Source organism: Aptenodytes patagonicus, chromosome 26 (assembly GCF_965638725.1).
Source record: "Aptenodytes patagonicus chromosome 26, bAptPat1.pri.cur, whole genome shotgun sequence".
Lineage (NCBI taxonomy): Eukaryota > Metazoa > Chordata > Aves > Sphenisciformes > Spheniscidae > Aptenodytes > Aptenodytes patagonicus.
Window position 1 is genome coordinate 2,561,260 of NC_134974.1, and position 20,621 is coordinate 2,581,880.

The following is a 20,621-nucleotide window of genomic DNA, read 5'->3' on the forward strand; positions in this document are numbered from 1 at the left end:
CCCTCCTATTTCTAGCTCCACGTCAGGCTTCAGACACAAAGCCGAGATATTTTTGCCGTGCGGCATCAGGACCAAACACCTCCAGACTCAGCAACGCCGCAAAAAAACCCTTATTGGGGTTTTTTTGCACCAAACTTCCCTGTGCTTGACCCACAAAGTGCCCTCCTACAGCCCAAGGTTCGGGGGTGCCGTGGCACCCCATTTCTTCACACGCAGGTAAAAAGAAACCTTTGCCAGCTCCTTGGAGGCTGAAAACGGTCCGTTATCCCCCCAGATCCTGGGCTGGAGGCTGCAGGAGTGAATCGGGAATCGTTGTGGGAAATCTCCCATCCTCTGTAGGTTTAATATATTCCCGTCTCGAGGGGTCCAGCGCGCAGGATCCCCTCCTGCGCGTCCGCGTCGGCCATCCACCCCCTCCCCGGCGCGGGTGGGAGCCGCTGACTCATCTGCCCATCGTCTCTCCCCCCCCCATGACGAAGGGGAATTCGTCGAGCGGCTTCGAGGGGCTGCATTGCAGACCCAGACGCGCCAGCAGACAAAAGCGACGCTGCGACGCCCGCGGCTTCCCAGCACAAAGAGCCCGGCCGGCATCGAGCCCATCCATCCTCGACAGGTAAGGGATGGGCAGGATGCGGGTGGAGAGGGATGAAAGGCAAGAGGATGCTGTTTTGGGGAAGAGATTTGGGTGGAGGGGGGCACTGGCACCCCAGGATTTTTTTTTGGGGGGGAAGTAAGCAACAGCCAGCGGGGATTAAGCGGATAAAGGTGTTTTTGCCCCCACGGGACGAGCGGACCACACTGATCCTAGGGGAGATGCTCTTCCCTGGGGGTGACACGCAACGCAGGAGGTTTTTTTTTCCCCCGCATCGATTGCCTTTTCTGGATATTTGAATTTTTTATTTCTTGTCACTAAACTCCCTTCCCCCCCCCCCCTTTGAAGAAGCTTTAAAAGCCATTGTCCGCAACATCCGTCACCGTTAAATAATTCGCCACTGTTGCGCAGAAAGATACCCAGGGATATATCCCCGGGGGGGAGGCTATTTCAAAGCTCTGTGGCTCGGTTTACCCAGGGGGGTGACACAGGAGCCTTTCATAGCCTCTGAGTTACATCGGGAATCTTAAATTTAGCAGCTGGTCACCCCACATCGCACGGACGGGGAGCGAGGGAGGGCGTGATTCAAGGTATGTCTGAATCATCCTTTAGGATTTGGGTTCCCAGGGCTTAAAATGGGGGAATCAGCGGGAAAAGGAGGATATTTTGGGTCAACCAGTCGATTTCTTTTTTCCCACCTCCGTTGCCAAATGCACGGAAGTGAATGACATAATTCTGCCAGGGAAAAGCAAGTCGGCGCGGCAGTGACTCAGCTCAGGCCATGCTGTGCCGGAGAAAAAGCTGAACCACGTCCCCGCCCGCTCTTTCCCAATTCTCCGTGGATCCGGGTGGGGTTGCGGGAGGGGCTCTGCGGCACGGCACGGCGGGATGGCGGACACACAGCCGGCACTGGCGGGGTGGGTGGGGTGCGATGGCAACGCTCAGCAATGCTTCTTCCAGCCCTTTCTAGAGGGTTCAGTCACGGTCCCCCAGGGCGATGTGATGCCACGAGGGCCGGGGAGGGAAGGGACGGCATGGGCTCTACGGGCAGTGGGGGGATGCACAGGGACCCCCCCTCGCTGCCCGCTCTGTGGGGAGCTCGGCACAGGGAAAGGACAAGACCCTCTTGCACGGTTTGGTGGAAAAAGGGTTCATTTGGATCCCGCTTTCTGTCCCTCCTGGCAGAGCGGGATGTGGGGGACAGCCCGTCTTTGCTCCCTGCTGATGCCACCCCACAGGCACGGCAGTGCCCAGGATGGATGTTGGGAGATGCGGTTGGGAAGGGGCTAGCCCCCACCCTGGCCTTCCTTCCCACGCTCCCCTTTGTGCAGATGGGGAAACTGAGGCACAGGGCAACGAGTCCCCTCCAAATTACGACTCAGAGAAGGGCCGTGACCAAGGCCATGGATAAGACCAGTGGCAGGGCTCAAGTCTGCATTTAGACCCAGCCTAGAGTCAAACCTCCATGACACCACACTCTCCTGCCCCATCGATTTTTTGGCGGGGGGGGATTTGGTCAGTATGGCAACACCTGAGAGTTTCGGCCGCTTTGGGGAAGCTGTCCTCCTGTACCTTTGGTAGAGCTTTTCGCCTCCTCTTCTCTCCCCTTGCCCCCTTCGCCTTCACAGCCCGAACATGCTGGACACCATCAGCAGCCAGTACGATTCCTTCATCTACTGGAGGATGCCGATCCCGCGGCTGGACGTGGCGGAGCTGGAGGGGCTGGGGCTCAGCGACGTGGCCCTCTACAAACCCAAAGGAGGGCTGGGCAAGCTCGCCAGCGAGCGGGATCAGGTCAGCCAGGACATCTCCGACGAAGAGGACGGTCTGCTGCAGTTCAACAGCTTTAATTTCTGGAGAGCTCCTATCGCCAGCATTAGCTCGTTAGATTTCGATCTAATTTGAAGCCCTCCTTTCTGCCCTCCTCACCCCCCCTGCCCTCTCCCTCTCTGCTAGGCATGCAAGGATTTGGTTTTGTTGTTGTTTTGGAGGTTGGTTTTTTTTTGCTTCCGGGCAGTTTTTGACATTGTTAATTAACTCAGCAGTTCACCCCAGCCCTGATGGTGGTGGGCTCCCCACAAAACTTCAACCTCTCTCCACCTTCTCCCTCTTTTCTTCCTTTCTTGCAGTAGCGCTGGAAACCCCATGACGGTGCAAGGAGGGGGTAACAGCACAGGGGGCAAATACAAGGGGAGGGGGCAGAAACAGCCACCCCATTGCCCCACATCCACATGCCAGCGGGTGCGGGAGGTGCTGGGAGGTTTCTGCCACCACCCCGCACCCTGCGGCTGTGTGACCGTGGGTGTCCCCGTGCTCTGGGACGAGTGTTTGAGCTCATTTCTCATGTGCTTTTTTAAGAAGCTCATTTGTGCAAAGGGAGCAGCGCAGGACTGATGGGAATCCTCTTCGTTTTGCAGAAAGCATCGTCCCCGCTCCTCTCCCAGGGATGCAGAGACCCTCTGCGCTCCCCTGGCCCAGTTTCTCCAAAAGCCGCTTCGCTCCTTAACCTTCCCTTCGGGATAATCAAGGTGAAAGAGGCAGGGATGTGCTCGGAACACAGGCAAAAACCTCTTTCTTGAAATAAATAATCTCTTTGAGCCTTGTGGCTTGAGCCCAAGCAGGAGAAATGATGGCCAGGAGGGTAAATACACATGGAAATGCTCTGACCTTGCTTGGTGGGGTCAAGGCTGGATGTTCACTGCCTGAAATTTGATTTTTCTCCCTTTTTTATCCCCCGCGTACTTTATCCCAGGTGTGACTCCCTACTGGGACAGAGGCCAGGTGCATCGTGGGGTCCAGATGGGTAACAGGGGCTGAGCTGAAAGATAAGACAGAGAATTTAGTTTGATCTTACCCCGAAATGAAAACGCTTCTGGTTCCCCACCCAATTAATCAACCCCTTTAAAAATAACAATGAAAAAATGCTGCATTCACTCAAGTGGAAGCCTTGCATTTTCCTCGGGGGTTTTCACCTGTGGTCTCCGTGGGCTGAGGTTTATTTCTGAGCATCATCCCAAAATGGAGGGGGGGGGGGAACCCACCCTGAATAATTTTTGGCTTTTAAACAGGTTTTTTTTTTTCCAAGACTGTTTTCTGGGAGAGTGAATGCGACTGGTTTGTCTTCTTGAATGTGCTTTTTGGGGGTTTAATTGGGGTGAAGTTGTGATGTGGAGCATCCCAAAACTGTCCTAAGAGTTGAGGGGGTACGTGGCTGGGGGAAGGCTGAGGCAGCACCTAAAAGGTGCCCCAAAATAGGCAAATATTGGAAAAATCTGCACTCTATTATGAAAATGGAGCACAGCTCTCCTGTAACCTCCAGAAATGACCCAGCCTGCTGACTTTGAACCACCCATGTTAAACCAGAGGTGAAAAATGTAAACTCTCCTATGCAGAGCTGTTTGATTTCTGTGTTCCCAGCTGGGAAAACCCGCAGAAGTATTTATTATGAAACTTTAAATAAAATGATTTAAAAACATTCACATTCCTGTGGACACTTAAAAAAATTCATGTAGACCGGCATCAAGTTCTTTCCGTAATTTGCCATTAAATTGTTTTAAATCTTTTTATGGTGAGCTGAGAACTGACACGAGAACACATACCCATGTGTATTTGCAAAGGCCGTGGAGGATTTAAGTGTGGAGAAACTAAGCCTAAGGGATTATTTTAAGAACGTTAAGGATATTATTTAAACTTCAGCTTTTCCAAACCCCACAGGAAAACGTCCCAGAGGAAACCCAGAGAAGAAGGAGGCCCCAGGGTTTCACATTTACTCCAAAACGAGCACTTGGAGTGTGTCAGAGGCACCTGAGGGGGTAACGCACCACAGAGAGGGGGGCTTCAGCACCCCGAGGGGGGACAATCCTAGACAGGAAGGCACTCAGAGGAGACAAGAGACACACAAACTACTTACATACACAAATCTATTTATAGACACAGATCTATCGAAGGGCCGAGGGCTCTGCGAGGCGTGAGGACCAGCCCCGCCGCCTCAGGGAGGCGCCACCGCCGCCGCCCTTTTATACTTGGCGCCTAAACGCCTCTGCCGGAACTAACTACAGGGGCGCATCATCCTCTTCCGCGGTTAGCGCCACCGGTCGCTTCTTCCTGCTATCCTTCCGCTAGAGAAAATACTCCCCTTTTAGAGCTCCCCCGTTCTCGCCGCCCTCCCCCAGGCCTCTGGACGGGGAGGCGGCCGGGGAAAAGAAGGAGGAATCCGCTAAGCCCGCCCCGTGCCCTCTGCGACAGAGCGAGGGGACGTCCGATCTGCCCTTCCTCCGCCGACGGCGACGGACTCTTTTGCTGCCGCTCGAGATATCCTTCCGCCGCCACCTCCCAGCCTCGCTTCCGGGTCGGCCATTTTGTGTGGCCGCGGCGGGAGGGGCGGGAACAGCCCCGAGGGGGGGGGTGAGGGGGGAGCGAGGGGGGCGGTGCCGCGCGCCGGGAACAGCCGCGTGCCTGGGGGGGGGCCCGAGCCGCCGCGTGAGTGGGGCTGAGGGGTGGCGGGGGGGGGAACCCCATGAGAGGAGGGGGGGGAGGCGAGGGGGATCCCCCCTCATGAGGGAGGGGGTTGGCGGGGTGAAAGGGAGACCCCCCCGTGAGGGAAGGGGTTGGGGGGGGTGAAGGGGGACCCCCTGTGAGGGAGGGGGTTGGAGGGAGCCGCTGTGAGGGGCGGTCTTGGGGGTCTGAGGAGGGGGGACCCCTGTGAGGGAGCAGTGGCGGGGGCCGGTTTGGAGGGGATGGGAACGGGGTGTCCCGTCCCCCCCCGCGGGGGGGTGTTTTGGGGGTCCCGTCGGGGTGTCCGTATGGGGGCGGCACGGGGGGGAGCAGGAGGGACCCTGAGGGGTGTCCTGGCGCGGGAAGGAGGGTCCCTGCCCCGGGGGAGTGCTGAGAGGACGGACCCCTCTCGGGGAGAGCCGGGGGGGTCCTCGACCGGGGCAAGGGAAAGGGCCCTCCTGTCCAAGGAGGGGGGGCTCGGGAGTTTTGGGGGGGGTCTTGAGGCAGGTCTGCAGAGCTAACCCCACACTGGCTGTTCAGAGGGAGGTGGAGGGTTCTTGAGAAGCGTGCTCGTTCCTTTTTCTTCTGAAATGCAGCGAAGGGGAGGTGGAGGACTTTGTCAACAGTAGTCCAAGCTGCGAATACTGTAAATAACTTAAAAAAGAGAGAGGGAGCCTCAGACTTAAATCCTCCCTGAAAGCATCCAGCTGGGAAGAGAGTAGGAGTGCAAGGAGAGGCCTCCAAATAATTAATAAGTGACAAAGGTTCAGTTTAATATGAGAAGAGAAACTGATCTGTTTTAGTAATGATCCAGCTTCTCCTTTTTTTTCCAAACACACCCGGAGTGGTAAACTCCGGTCTCACAAATACGTAAGCTGATGGTTAACTTTGTGAACGCAGAATTCAGTGCAACTACTCATGCCCGGAAAACATGCAAGTGTTTTCAGCGTGGGCGACGAGAAGGAACATTTAAAAAATACTGTCTGTCCCACAAGAAATGCAAAAGGGGGAAAAAAAAAAAACCCAAACTGGAAAGTCCTAAAAGGCAGAGGGGTTGTGGTAGTCAAACACATGCATCGTAAATGCATCAAAGGTCCTGATTGCAGGGTAAACTCTGAGTAGCTGCTCTGGGCTCTTGACTTCCAAGCCTCAGGTGTTGCACGTAATAACTGCACGCCTGGAAAAAGCTACAAGTTCAAAATAGTCTTATAAAGTGAGATGCGTTTGCGGAGGGAGGTGATGTGGGCAGTGTATCCTGATGAGATTTAGGGGTGAGGTTTGCTGTTTGGCTTTACTGATAGCTGGTTCTATTGGTCACTGAGGACAGGGTGGGATGTTTCTCTTGAAAGAATAAGAAAGAAAGAAAGAAAGAGAGCTTTCCAACTATTTCATAGATCTGTAATGGAAGAAATTGAAGGAAAAAATCAGTCGAGAGCCTCGGTGCTGTTGGAATCGCTGTTATGCTGGGTGGCACGGTGCCTCTTTGCACAGACATTCGTTTGTAGCCGCTTGCTGAACGTTGTACATGGGTTAATGGATAGACTTTAAAGTCAGTCTTTGATAAGACTGGCATACCAGTGTAACCCTATCGTTGAGAAAAATGCTGTAGTTCACTATTGCCATAATTATGCTATGCTTTATGTAGCTTGGAATAGAGACACTGTTGTCTGGTACGTTGAGCACAGCTTTTGGGTTTTGCTCCTTTTATGACCTTGAACAAGTCACTGGAGGATAAAACCTACCAAGGTTTGTTTTATCCTCTACCAGCAGAGAACAGGGATAGTTCCCCCATGCTTAGCTGCTAGTGCTGGGGTCAGAGGGAGTGTCTCGGAGATTAAATCATGTTCTTAAAGCGCTTTAAAAATCAAAATGATGTTGTGCAAGGAGCGCGAACAGCTTTGCCGTTGCTTTTATAGGTTCTGCTGTTGGAACTGAATCCACATGGGCAAGTCTTTGTGTCCGTGCAAAGCGCTGTTGAGGTAAGCAGGATTTTGCAGGAGCTCTGGTGGCTTGTGGTGTCTGACCTGGTTGCTGACCCTGTGTGCTGCCTTCTCTTGATGTTTCAGGGCACGGGACTGAAAAATACGATGAATATTTATGCCTCTTTATTGGTCGTGTTGGGCCTAGTTCTGTATGGGAAGACAGTGTCTCCAGATGGGCCGTAGTTGTACAGCGCTTTTAAAATGTCTCTGCCTCACTGCTTTTTGTTTGTTTTCCATTTCTTGCTCCCACCTTTTAAAGCAGCTTTCGGCAAATACTTGTTCCCATGTATAAAGATGTCCTTAGTGGACCTAGGGAAGAGGTTGCTAGAAGCAGCTCGCAAAGGCGAAGATGACGAAGTGCGAAAGCTGATGGCAAGCGGTGCTCCCTTCACCACTGACTGGGTACGTCGGAGGAATAGGCGTTGGTTTTCTGTGTGAAACAGGTTGCGTGTGTGTTCTTTAGGGCTGGACCTGAAGGATACAAACGGAAATTGGAGCAGTAAAACCAGAGTGTGGATTGGCAGAAAATGCATCTCTGGATTTCTGTGGCGCAGCAGATTCCAGATGAAGCACTTTAAAAACCAAGACCTTCCTCAGGCAAAGATGGAATTGATATTTGTGTAAAGATTGATCTCTGCTTAATGCACGAGAGCACAATCATAAGTACCGTGCTGTCCCGGACAGCAACGTATATAGGGTTCGATGCTTTAAGAAGTGCAGTTCTCAACAGCTGAGATAAATGGTGAGTCAAGTCAAATTGGAAGAACTGTTAAATCTCTCAGCGATAGGAAGTTCTTTCAAGAATGCTTCATTTAATTGTTTAAACTCTCTCAATCAAGAAACTCATCTTTGTGGTTTTTTTTTTTTTCCCTTAAAAAACCAAAACCCTGAAAATAAACCAGCCCATCCTGGGTTGGAAAGGAAATAAAAGCTTTAATGAAACTGAAGAATAACAGTTGGATAAACAGGGAACCAGAGTATAATGAACAAGCCATCGGTAGCCATTTTCCATCACCAATTGTCTTCATTTCCTGACTTACCAGTCTGTTCATTCATAGTTTTGTGAGATGGAGGAATTAACCGTATCGAGAGGAGCAGAGCTTAGTCATATTGTAATACTGCCCTTTTCTAAACAGCGGTGAAATGATCTGTCATGATATGGAAATGGCAGAGCTGTTCCACTGTGGTTTGGACAAGAAGCAGAGTGGTGCTCAGGGGATAAATTAGTGGCACAGTGGAGAAAGTAAAGCATATTTGATCTTCAAGTTATCAGATAACATAAAGATCCCTAAAAAGTTTAATGTTTATCAGGAAAATTATTGGTTGTGCAGCCCCCTTTTTCTGAGTGGAGGAAAAAAAAGGTTAAATTAATTTCTTCCAGAAGCTTTGTCATTCCAATTACTGCCGGACATACACATGGCGATTACTGTGCCTGTCCTCTCTTGCTGTGAACTGACAGCAGCTCTTCTAAATTAACACGCAGCTTGGGACGTCGCCTCTTCACCTCGCTGCCCAGTACGGCCACTATTCGACAGCAGAAGTGCTGCTTCGAGCTGGCGTTAGCAGAGATGCCCGAACAAAAGTGGACCGGACGCCACTACACATGGCTGCGGCTGACGGACACACTCATATTGTAGAACTGCTAATTAGGGTAAGTACAGTAGATTAGGTATCACTTTAAGGCTGGTCTAAATGGTCCTTGGAGTTAAGTGTTGATGTCCCTGTTTAAATGCTAGCGCAGGCACCGCCTTTAAGACATTGAGAGAAGGCAGCGTCCAGACAGGTACCGCTTATTTCTTTCAGAACGGGGCTGATGTAAATGCCAAGGACATGCTGAAAATGACCGCTTTGCACTGGGCGACAGAGCACAACCACCGGGACGTTGTAGAGCTGCTCATCAAATACGGAGCTGATGTCCATGCTTTCAGCAAGTTTGATAAATCAGCTTTTGATATTGCTTTGGACAAGAACAATCCAGAGACTCTGGTAATGCTACAGGTAGGTTGAGGAAGGAGAAGCTTGTTGGTCATTCTCTGACCCACAGCTGTATCTGCGCTAGAGTGAGAGGGATCCTGTCGTGTCTGTTGGGGCCGTTTTCTGTTCGCAGAGAGAACTAGAAATACGGAGGTGCATGAGGTTTGTATTATTTCTAGATCGACCGGTGTGTGCCTGCTAGGACTCAGTGGGTGATGGGGTTTTATTGCCATGCATCTTGCGCGGTTGTAGCGTAAGTTGCCAAGCTGAGGTGGCAGTTTTGTCACAGCTTTTGCACTGGTGTCCCTGACGTGCTGCAGAGAGAAATAATCTGCCTCTCAAATGTTTCAAGGATGCTGAATACCACAGAAAGCGTGACGAATGTATGCCTGACCCCACTCTCTTTCCTAGGAAGCAATGCAGAACCAGGTGAACACTCATCCAGAGAGAACGGATCCCATCACCAACACTGTGACTCTCACCTCGCCATTTATTCTTGCACCAGGGGAAGTTCTCAATCTCGCTAGTCTCGTCTCTTCAGCAAATGCCAAAACAACCTCAGGTAGGGTTTTATGTGACCTTGAGTGGGAGTGTCTTGAAAAAAGTTCCTAAGACTGCTTACCAGTAGGGGGCAGATGGTCATTTAGTAGAGGAAAAATGAAATACAGCCAAACACACCCAACTACTGCTTCCTGCCCCAGAATATTTTTGCCGTCGAAGGTAACAGAGCAGATTTCTAGCTGATGTAAATAAAGGTGGTTCTGCTGGAAGTGGCAAAGCTCTGCTGAGCTCGGCTGTGGGTCTGCTCCGGGTCTGTTACAAGCAACAGAGCTTGAGAAAATGGATTTGGCTGATTGCAGCAGAGGACTAATGAGAATTATTGCCTGTGCCAAATCCTGAGCACTGCAGAGCGGTTGGGGAATGGTTTGCTTTGTTCTTTACTGGCTTCAAGCGTTGAATTAATGTTTTGCTATATATAAATGTTGAGTAAGGAAACTGCAGAATAAGCAGGTCTGTTGGGTATGTAGCTTAGTCCTTATTTCTTCTGTCCCACATGTTAGATGGAAATAATTAGGTTCCTCATTGTTCTGTGAGCCTTATTTTGGTGGGGAAAACACTTTTAACTTAAGGCTGAGTGCGAATTCTTTTTGTGTAATTCCAATTTTCATAATAACTCTTAAAGTGAATTTTCTGTATTTGGGAAATCCAAACCATTGTTTCTTTTCAGTCTCAAGGAGGCTACTAAATGCAAGTGTTGTGAAGCTATTTGGCCTCATCCTGCAAACACTTCTGCATGTGAGTAATTCTTTGGTTAGTGGGACTGTTCACATGCGTGAATGTTTGCTTATTAGCTAGAGAGTGCTTTTAAAATCCCCGATACTGATGTTCTGCGGTCCCACCCAGACCTCTCTGCCTGTGCCTGGCCACAGCGACTTCAGCAACGCTCCAGACTTGCTCTCAAAGCTTTTGGGGCTGCTCGCAGCTTTGAGGCACTGACAAATCCTAATTTAGAAGGGGAAGAATGACCGAAAATGTTCCTGTTCCACCTGTGAGGAAACTGCAGTGTGACTGGTGCACAATGTCTTCGGTCAAGGATATTCCAGAAACTCAAAGGGGCATAAAACTTGGGATTTTTGTACCCCGGGAGATGCTCTGGCCACGGTCAGTGTCACTGTCTCTGCAGACGGATCTGGCTCTGCCTGGAAGCCAGGTAGGAGTCAGAGAGGCCAACGCCCTGCTGAAAGGCTGTTAGTTGAAATCATTCTTCTTTTTGTATCGCCTCCATCCCTTTGATGTGGAAATCAGTCCTGTCCTCTCTCTGCCTTTGTTTTGCTGGGCTAAGCAAGCCGGTCACCCCGAGTCCCTTGAATCGCCCGTGGCGTGTGGGTGAGCGGCCGCAGGCAGCGCTCCAGCTGCGCTCTTGGCACTGGCCTCGTAAATCCCCATCTCTCACCGCACCTCTCCTCACGTATCCTGCAATGTAATCACCTTTTTCAGTGCCACAACACGGCGGTGGCTTATTGTCCACGTGTGACTGGACTAAAATACCCTGGGTTTTTCCCCCCACGACACTTCAAGCACCGGTAATAGCCGGTCAGCGTGAAAATAGCCAGTGTCTCCTGAGTTTTTTTTCTCATTTCCCACAAGAGGGCATCAGCGACTGCACCTTCGTTATAACAAAAATCTCTTATTTAACACTTACAGCTAATAATTGTTCGTGTCTCTCTTAAATTCCCTATGTCTTCTTCTGAAGAAATCTGGTCACAAGCTGCTGAAAACAGTCACTAGGCCTGTGGTATTTTCACATGCCTAGCCCACAGCCTTCTGAAAGTATCGTTCTTTGAAAATGAGTCCCTCGATAACCTTTGTAAAATCAGGAGCCGGTGAGAAAGAGAGAAAATAGGTTGCAAGGGTTAAGGCTGGGGAACTTTGGATGAACTTCCCTTTGTATGCTTATAATCTATTTATCTACGCTGGCAATGAGGTACAGGATCTCTTTTTTTTTTTTTTTTTTTTAAAGAGGACTTGTGAGTTATATGCACTGAGTTTGCGCCCGTTTAGTTAATTTCCTGTTCCATTCTTATTAAGTCTGCCTTTGAATAGGAATTACTATGGTCAATTGGAGGAAGAAACATTGTTTTTTTGAACCCAGAAGACTTGTTTATCTCATTCAAATCAATACCCCGTTGCAGTAACCGTGGCCTTTCCGTTACTGAACCTGAGAGGGGAGGAAGAAAGGACCTGTGTGCCCAGTACATTGAAATCAAGTGATATACGTAGCCAATTTCTGCGTTTGAGCAAAAGGCTGTTAACTGACTTGTGCTAAAACGTTTGGTCTATGAAGTAATGCTGAAGACTGAACTTGGAGACTTTCCCAACTGAGGAAGAACTTGGGTGCTGTAATTTACTCATAATAGCAAATGAGTTTAATATCATCTTTAGGTTTTGCAATTTTTGAAAGTTCCAGTACGACACGAAGCCAAGTAATTACGTGCGTAGCAACCGCTCTGCACAACATTACAGCAGTCAGACTCCAGCACGTCTGTGAGTGTCATCAGGCAGCGTGGCTGCATCTTGAAAAGCCGTCCACGTCTCCAGATCGAAGCTCGGCATGCCAAGTAGCCCGGCAGACAGCCTGCCTTTCTCTAGTTCTTACAATAAAGCTGGAGCAAATCGGTTCACGTTTGCTGTTCTTTTTGTTACGCGATTCAGAAATAACTTAATGAAATATTTGCTTTCGATTCAATTAAAATTATCATAAAATATTCGGAGTGGGTACAGTCTGCCCTAAAGTAGCATCAAAGCCCTTTTTACAGTTAGTAGAGGCACCTCTCATGAAAAATGATCTGTACCACCTCCCTTTATTGACCATTGGGAGCCCAGAAAATACTTCATACCTGGTGTCGTCATCTCTAGATGACAAAACTGTTGCATTCTGTATTCACTGTTTAGATATGGCAGGTCCTGACAATCCTTCAGTTTGCCCTCATCTTTCCCAACCAGGTGACTCGCATGTCTCGACGGTGCAGTTTTCCAATTCAACGACCTCCGTGCTTGCCACGCTTGCGGCCCTCGCTGAAGTATCGGCACCGCTTTCCAACTCAAACAGAGACACAGGTAGGGGCAACGGGTCGGATGCTGATCCAAATTTGTGTAGTTCTAGCGAGTATCTTGCGAGGAAATTGAAGGAAATTTGGGATGTGGAAGTGAATTTGCCTTCTTTCAGAGTAAGGGAGAGGTGATGATAAATACTTGTGAAGCAGTGGGTTAATTTTGTTTATTTATTTAATCCCAGTTCAAACTTAATTAAAAAAACAGCAACTGTTACCCATAGAAGTAACTTAATTTTTATTAACCAGCATGTCTGACCCTGACATCACAGTACGTTGCTCTTGATGTGCTTTAACAGTTACATAAAAAAGAAAAAAAAAACCCAAACCCAGCGCACCAGAACATGGGTTTACTTTAACATATAAACGTAGATAAATATTTGTTTAAGAAGGAAATTGTCTGAAATGTTTTCTGTCCCCAGTTTGCTGTAACATGTTGGTAGTCAACAAATGTTTTGAGTCTCTTGAGGCTCTGGTAACTTTTTCTTATGGAAAGGATTGGGCGTTTTTTGTGTTTGCGTTGTTTTTATGATCTTTTATGGTATGTTTGTAGAGTGTAATGTTTGACCTTTAATTAACTTCACATTTAGAAATTTGATAAAGTTTATATAACCCTTTCACCTTGGAATTCATTTATTTTCCCCAAAGCTAAGCGTTTTTCCTAGAATCTAGAGACGAGCAATTTGACTTCTTTAAGCTGCCGGTGCCACACCGCTGATTCCTTGACCTGTGGTGCTCGAGTGTTTTCCTCTTTGGCACCCAGACCGTGTGTGGCAGGTCAGATCCCCTCTGTTTCCTGCGCTTGCAGCGTACGCTGGGAGCAGGATGCAGCCGAGGGTTTGCGATCCTGATTATTTGTGCGAGCCGTAAGTCACACAAAAAGTGTCCCAGGGAGTTGAACCGGTCTGCGGTCATCCGGCCAAACTAAACAGCCTCCTCATGGTTGCTTTGGCCGTGCTGGTGTGGACGGGGCTCTTGAGGCATGAGGGGTTTTTTGCGTGTGGTTTGTCTTCGTTAGAGCTGGGGGAAGGGTCATGGAAGGAAGCTTTGCAGAGCCGGGTCTGCTTAACAGCTGCCTCCAGCTCCAGGCTTTTTAATTTGATTAATATGCTTGTGTGCTAGTACTTACTAATTTACACAAAAATGCTGATTTTACGCTAGAAGACTTGTTTTCTTTCCCCTACTAAGGCTTACTCTGTTTCCAGATTGTTTTTCATAAGAAGGCATCCCAGGAGTCTCAAGCTGCTTACTTGAGCTTTTTCACTAGACTTCAGTTTCTATTCAAGGAAGAGAGAAGGAAACGCTGACTTTTTTTTTGGCACTTTACTTTATTTCTCAAGGTAAGACGGAGGAAATAGTGGAAGCAAATTCTGTCGATTCTGCCATACAACAAGTGGTTGGCAGCGGAGGGCAGCGCGTCATCGCCATTGTAACAGACGGAGTTCCCCTGGGCCAGCTGCAAACAGCCATCCCCACCAGCGGCCTCAGCCAGCCCTTCATCCTAACCATGCAAGATGGGCAGCAAGGTAAGGAGGAGCTGAACTCGGAAGGCAGCGCTGAGGATTAACTTCAAAAAGGAAAAAAATAACTGCTGCCTGTGAAGCCTGTCGAGCCCCGCAGGGCAGGCGGCTGGTGTGACCTGGCTTGTCGGCGCTGTGGTGTAACGGATCCGTGCCTGACCGCTGGGCTCCAGGAGGGGTTAAAATGTCTGTGTGACTTATGTCAGCGGGAAAGCTTGCCAGCGACTTGTTTGTAGCTTAATACACATTCACGGTGCTACGCTTTAATATTTTGGTCTTTGCGTTAAAACCAAACACCTTTGGTAGAAGGTTGCAGGAGGAGAAATGCCAAGTTAGCTGTTGTCTCTTTGGCAGCCGGGCAAAGACGATTCCTTTATCTCCTGGTGAACTTCCTGGTCTGGGAGTAAATCACTTGGCCGATGAAACTGCAGCCTGTTACCTTTAGCAATCGCTCCATCGTTCTTGTAAAACTTAGTATTAGATCATTAATATCAGCTTAAATACACCTTTTCCTCCCATAACTCCGTTATATCGCCTAGGGCAATACAATCTATCAATTTTACAAGGCAAAAGTAAATCGCGTTCGGTAAAGCTCCAGAGCACTCGTACAGTGAATTTTTGTTTCCTCAAGGGCTGTAATTCATCAGCCTTGTCTGCTACTGACAGTTCTTTAGGCATGTCCTAGGTTTATTCGATTATTTGGATTAACGTTGGTGCAGAAAAAGAGGATTAGGAAGCAGAGCAGCTCTCCTGTAACACGCATGCAGTGTTACAATGTGAGATAGGTTACATCAATTCTGTTTACGGACTTCACGAGTGAAAAGCAATTTTCTAAAGCTGTTAATTATTCAGAATTATTTACCAAATTACTACAAATAATCCTGGCTTGTAACCCACTCTTGGACTAAGGAAGACAAAGGGAGAACTGTTTAGGTAGAGCTACCTTCAGTAGCTCACGTGGTGTGTTTCTCCTCCTTGGTTGGACGAATTCTTGCTACTGGCTTCCCGAAGTGAAAACCCATGTTTGCAGATTTAAAATGTGTTTATTCTCTGGAGTATTTGCAGCTCTTGCATGCGCTTAAAGCTGATTCGGAGCTTAGCCACTGGGACTGTCTGTACTGGGAATTTTCGAGAAGAGCTTTCTATTCCTCTTGCTTAGCCTGTCTTGGCTATTAATTGCATTACTGAGGCATCAGAATGATAGTTTTTTACCTCGCATGTTTTCTAAGATGCAAATCTTTGACTTCAGAGTCTGTCAGCCCCGTTGTGGTGAAATTCTCAAGTATTTCAGAAACCTGAATAAAGGAAACTGGAAACCCAGTCCAGAGTTTCTCTCCTCTCCGGGAAGACTTCGGCATTGCCGATCCACAGGTCTCCTCTTTTTCTCCAGAACCACGCTGATGCACTGACTTCAGAGAAGTCTTTCGGGAAACATCTGTGCAAAAGCATGTCTCACACTGTATGATTTGTCGCCTTTTTAATTTTCCAGTTTTAACTGTACCTGCTGGTCAGGTTGCAGAAGAGACTGTTATTGAAGACAGAGATGACGCAGAAGAGGAAGAAAAGCCACTGGCCAAGAAGCAAAAAGTGGAACAAAACATAGATGACTCGAAGGAAGACAAGGTAGATACTCCTGCTTGTAACTTTGATAGCCGCCGTCTCCTGCGTGTTTCTCTGCTGTGCTGAGGATGTCGGGCTCCCGGTCTGCCAAAGCCACCTCAGAATAGAAACGAGCTGCGCCCTGCTCGGCTGAGCCCGGGGATGTCTCTGTAACAAACTCTGCTGGGTGGTTCTCTGCTCTTCCCGCACATGCTCCTGCGTTAGCAATGAACACGCAAGCGGCTGGGAGGAGCGGTGCTCAGTCGGGTATAGGTAGGAGGAAAAGAGCTAGCTAAATCACTTGTTGCCGTTTTGCCTATGCTGAAGCTGTAGCTCAGGGTTTTTAGATGAATCGTGGTCGTTTACTGAGATTATTTAGGATTTCCTGTAGAAGCACAACGCGTGGGCTGGGTGTAAGCCAAGTCTCAGCTCTTCATAAAGCAGCAGGAACGACTCTCCCATCACTCTGTTGGGGAAGAAGAACGTTCTTCTCGATTGCCTCTCAACTTTTCAGCGCCAGTAGCTCTTTATTTTTCATGCGTCTTGGTTACACCTGCTTCCAACCTTTGAAATTCATCATGGTGAGATCATGTGTAGCTTCCCAGCCCACCTCCCTGCCCGCTGTGGGGACACCTGCCAGCCGGTTTGTGCCTCTCCGTGGCCCGGTTGCCTGTGGTGACCTGCGAGGAGCAAGCCAGTTGAACAGAACTCGACCCGAGCACGTTTCTAGCGCCGCCTTAGAGCCTTTGGCTTTTGTAACTCGTAACTGTTGGAGTGCTTGCACACCCCGCTTCCTTCGTGTCGCAGGTTGGGCCTCCATCGTGGGCTCTCTCAACTTTTGTTTTCTGTAGGACAGCGTTGAAAGGGAAGTGCTACAGCAGCAGTTGCAAGAGGCGAACCGGAAGGCTCAGGAATATCGTAGCCAGCTCATAAAGAAAGAGCAAGAGGCGGAAGAGTACCGGCTGAAGCTGGCAGCCATGGTGAGGCAGCAGCCCAACGGAGCTGAGGTGACGGTGCTCGAAGAGGTCGCCGAGGTCGACCCGCTTGTGGTAACCTCAGAAGACATCAAGGAATCCGTGCTGTCCATGCTGGAAACGGATCAGCCAACTGATATTGCTGTGGAAACTGTAACCTCCTAATCCTCGGTGATTGACTGGGTTTTGTAAAGGAAAATAACTTTTTTTGGTTGTTTTTTTGTTTTGGTTTTTTTGTTAAATAAGGTGCTGTTGGCAAGCGGTGTTGAGAGCAGAGGGCTGTTGCCAAAGCCACCCCATCGCCGGGGGTAGAAGCTTCTCCAGCCGCTTGCAGCATAACTCTGCTTTCAGCGCGGTGCCAAAAGGTGCTTTTAAAGCTTGACCTTGAGAGATTGGAAGCTTTTTAACAAAATTTTAGCCAGAGAGTGACCTGACGGCTTATTCGGTGATGTCAATACCTGCATTGTTGGGGAGTGGAAAAGAAATACCTCATTGCCAAAGCAGCTGGTATTAGCTCTCAGCTGCCTGGAAATTACAGCACTGAAAAGAGACTTTCTGCAGTAACCTGAGGTGTTCGCTCCCTTCTGCGAGGTCGAGTGACCGGAGCTGCACCTTCAGAAAAAGTAGTCTCTTGGGGTGTTGCTTTAAAATCTTGAGAGGTGCGGAGGGGATTTCCCCTTTCAGCCAAAAAGTGAATTACACGTTCTTTTTCTTCCAAAACTATGAATCCTTTTGATTGAGGCAACCTTCAATGCAAGAGCGAAGGCCGGGCTGAACGTCTGTCAGCCGGAGCATTTCACGCTATCGGGGAATACTATGCTTCGCCCTCTTTGTTTCAGGAACAATTTGGGGGAGCTCTTCGTCAGACCCCTTAATTACCCAAGGGGATAGCAAAAAATTCCTCTTCAATTTTATGATATTTAGTCAAATGTTCTATTTGACACTTCTGCGCTGACCAGTAGCGTTAACTGATTATATACGCAGAACTATACGTACGGCAGCTGCTGCAAGAGAGCTTGGGAGTCGAGCTGTCCCTGGAGATACGTATGTCACTTTTATTTTGTACTAAACAGTTTTTATTTTTAAAGATACTAAAACCTTTTTTAACAAGCAGCTGATCTTGTTACTGAAACGTTTGTCTTTTTTTTTACTCTTGGCGGGCCTGTTTAGTGCAGGGATCCGTTTAGTACAGCGGATTATGGGTTTCAAAGACAGCAGGGAACTGATTGGAAGCACCCCGAATAATCGGGTGGAGCTTGAGAATGAAAGATTATCAAGTGAAGTTTAGAAAAATACCATAAACGAGTGAAGTTTAGAAAAACAGCCATCACGCAAGCTGTGCCGTCGGTCGCAAAAAGGTTATAATGGCGAGGAGTGGCTTGCAGCTCCGAGGCCCCAGCAGCTGGCCTGCTCCCTGAGAGTCTCTTCGCGCGAGATAAAAATTTATCACTCTTTTGGCCCGTAGTTCATTGGTTTGGGGTTTGTTGGGGTTTTTTGCCCTAGTTTTGTAACTGTTGGCGGGATTCAAGGTAATAATTCAATGTCACGGTCCTTGCATTGCGTTTTGCCCTGCTATTTCCAAGCGTGTCCAGATAATACGGTTTTCTGTTGGTTCAGGTACTGCCTTTGTTAACGTTTCTTTGCCGATAGATCGGCCGTATCGTGACGTCGGAGACGTAATGCGGACTAACGAGTTCATAAAGGTATGAGCGTACAGTCACGGCTCTGAAGGCATTTCTCACCCCCGAGAGGAAACTGCTTTTCACCCTAAAATCAGTCAGTTCCTGGAGGTTGGGCCCGAAAAGGAAGGTGGGATCTGCCGAAACCCCGTCTTCGGCAACGTTTCACAGCGTTTCGCCGGTTGGGTTCGCCAGCGAGCGGTAGGAGAGGAAGGTTTACGTGACTGTTACTGTAAAGGCTTCGTGAGACTTGCTGGGTTTTGAGAATCTAAGTGCATTTATTTATAACCAGTGTAGCTATATTTATAAATAAGACTTTTTTATCTTTTTCCAAAAGATGGTTTGAAGAAGGCTTTAATAATTATTTTTTATCGATGAATGTTTGGAGAGACTCGGTTCCTGGTTATCGATTACTTCAGCGTTTCCTCGCTGACTTTAAGCACGTGTTAAGTTATTTTCTTTTGTTCCCCAGAACACTGACAATTTGGGTTTGTTTGAACTTAAAATCTGCGTGAGAGGGTTCGAGACGGTGTTAAAGTAAATCCAGGCAGATTCTTCTAATACCCGGAAGCGTTTACGGATGTAAAGGGACACTGTCAACTTTGGCTTTTACATTTTGCCTGAAATTTGTGCTTATTATTTGTAAATTTGAAGAGCTCGGCAGCTGTAGTGTGTATAAACGCTGTGTTGTGCCTTCGACAGCACTGCGATTCTCAGCGATTTCCATCCTTCCCCTGAAAAGGGTTGGTTTTGCCAAAAAGCCCCTTCAGCTGGGAAACAAACTTCCCCTTCAGAAGAGGAGGGGAAAAAAAAAAAAGTCCGTGGCGCTCACGGTAACTGCATTTGGTTTATAGAGTTGGAACAAATAAAGCTGACAGTGTTCTTGCTGCTTCGCCTTGTGGGGGGGGAAATCACACGTTAATTTTATGTTTGGAAGCACTCGCGTACGGGGTCTGAACAAAGACGAGGAGAACTTGATCGCCGCCCAAATTCCGAAAGAATTTAAACCCGGCTGCATCCTCTGCTCTTCCACAGAAAGGATTTGGAGCTTTTTAAGCCAAGACCAGCAATTTTCTGGTCGGTGCGTAGTCAGCTGTGGCAGCGTAGGGCTGTTGTGAGCGGGTAAATAACCTCCCACGGGAGTCCGGGCCGGACTCTGCCGCGTCAGGGCTTTTCTCACCCACGCCTCGCGCCACTTTCACCGGCGAGCGCAGGATCTGAAGAGGTTAAAGGCCAAACAAACCCCTTCGCTCCCGAAGGCTGCGCTCTTACCGAGGCAGAGCAGCCGAGCTCCCCTCCGCCCACACATCCAGCCCCACTTCCCCTCCGCCGCGAGCTTGGGATCGCATCCGCGCTCGCTTGAGTGCTCGTGCGGGCGGGAGAATCCCGGCCCGCTTCCCGGGGACGCCGATGCAGAAGTTGCGGTCTTAAAATGAGCGTGTGTTGTTTCTCCTCGGTGGAGGAGGTGGCGTGGCGCTAACGGAACCAGTTTGGGTTTGATTAGACATCTATCTCCCTCTCGTTGGCAGTAACCAGCTCTAACCGGTTCCCATTCTCCTAAATCGGAAGCAGGGCGTTGTAAATCCGGCGGGGATGAGCGGAGGAGGTCACGGAAACGCAAACTAGATCCTCTCTAGACGACCACGAAGGGGAATAACAAACCCTGGGAGTTAAGCTGAGCATGGCGCGGGTCCCCCGGAGACCTCGGCCGGGGCCTTCCCTGTCCGTACCCCCCTTCCACCCCGGCCCATCGCCCGCGGGGCGCTTCTTGGTGCCAAATCTGATTATTTCTTTAATCTCGCCTTTACCAGATCGTTTTCCCCCGTGCCAGGCGCAGCGCCGGGGTATTTATCGCAGAATAAATTGCCGCTTCACGGCAGCAGGTCCCTTGCGGACCCCGTTAGCGCTGTGACGAGGAACCAAGCGCTCGGACCCCTTTTCTACTGAGGGTAAATGTTTGGAAATGTGGAAATTTCAACGTTTATACTTTTTTTTTTTTTTTTTTGTACTATGTTTCTTAATAAAATACCACGACCTCCGTCAGCAGCTTTGCTTTACCCCTGGTGTCAGCCCTGTCCCCCTAAGTCAGCGCACTGCCACCCCCTTTGTGTCCCCTGATGTCTCGTGTGCCACCGTCTCTGCGGGGACGCCCCAGGGCCACCACGCTGGGCCTCCACCCTGTCCCCGAGCTGGGCT

At 49.1% G+C, this 20,621-nt stretch overlaps 2 protein-coding genes across 5 annotated transcripts; both read left to right on the forward strand.

Annotated features, from left to right (window-relative positions):
* The first annotated feature begins 350 nt into the window (after positions 1–350).
* Positions 351–2,696, forward strand: MLLT11 (MLLT11 transcription factor 7 cofactor). 3 transcript variants are annotated; one of them, XM_076359938.1, is made up of 3 exons: positions 351–613; positions 1,132–1,182; positions 2,221–2,696. In XM_076359938.1, exons 1-3 carry the CDS (start codon positions 471–473, stop codon positions 2,495–2,497), a joined length of 471 nt encoding a protein of 156 aa, XP_076216053.1. In that variant the 5' UTR covers positions 351–470; the 3' UTR covers positions 2,498–2,696. The 3 variants fall into 3 exon arrangements, with proteins under 3 accessions (XP_076216053.1, XP_076216052.1, XP_076216054.1); XM_076359937.1 differs by having other exon boundaries at positions 357–613; positions 1,129–1,182; XM_076359939.1 differs by lacking the exon at positions 1,132–1,182 and having other exon boundaries at positions 357–613.
* A 2,330-nt stretch (positions 2,697–5,026) lies between these two features.
* GABPB2 (GA binding protein transcription factor subunit beta 2) lies at positions 5,027–20,469 on the forward strand. Of its 2 annotated transcripts, XR_012997146.1 has the most exons (11): positions 5,027–5,071; positions 7,003–7,065; positions 7,331–7,470; positions 8,552–8,719; positions 8,872–9,066; positions 9,454–9,604; positions 12,547–12,660; positions 13,994–14,179; positions 15,663–15,796; positions 16,624–18,449; positions 19,955–20,469. XR_012997146.1 is itself a non-coding variant. In XM_076359928.1 (10 exons), the coding sequence occupies exons 3-10, from the start codon at positions 7,363–7,365 to the stop codon at positions 16,909–16,911; spliced, it is 1,344 nt and encodes a 447-aa protein (XP_076216043.1). In that variant the 5' UTR covers positions 5,027–5,071; positions 7,003–7,065; positions 7,331–7,362; the 3' UTR covers positions 16,912–20,469. The 2 variants fall into 2 exon arrangements, 1 of the variants encoding a protein (XP_076216043.1); XM_076359928.1 differs by having other exon boundaries at positions 16,624–20,469.
* The last annotated feature ends 152 nt before the right edge of the window (positions 20,470–20,621 follow it).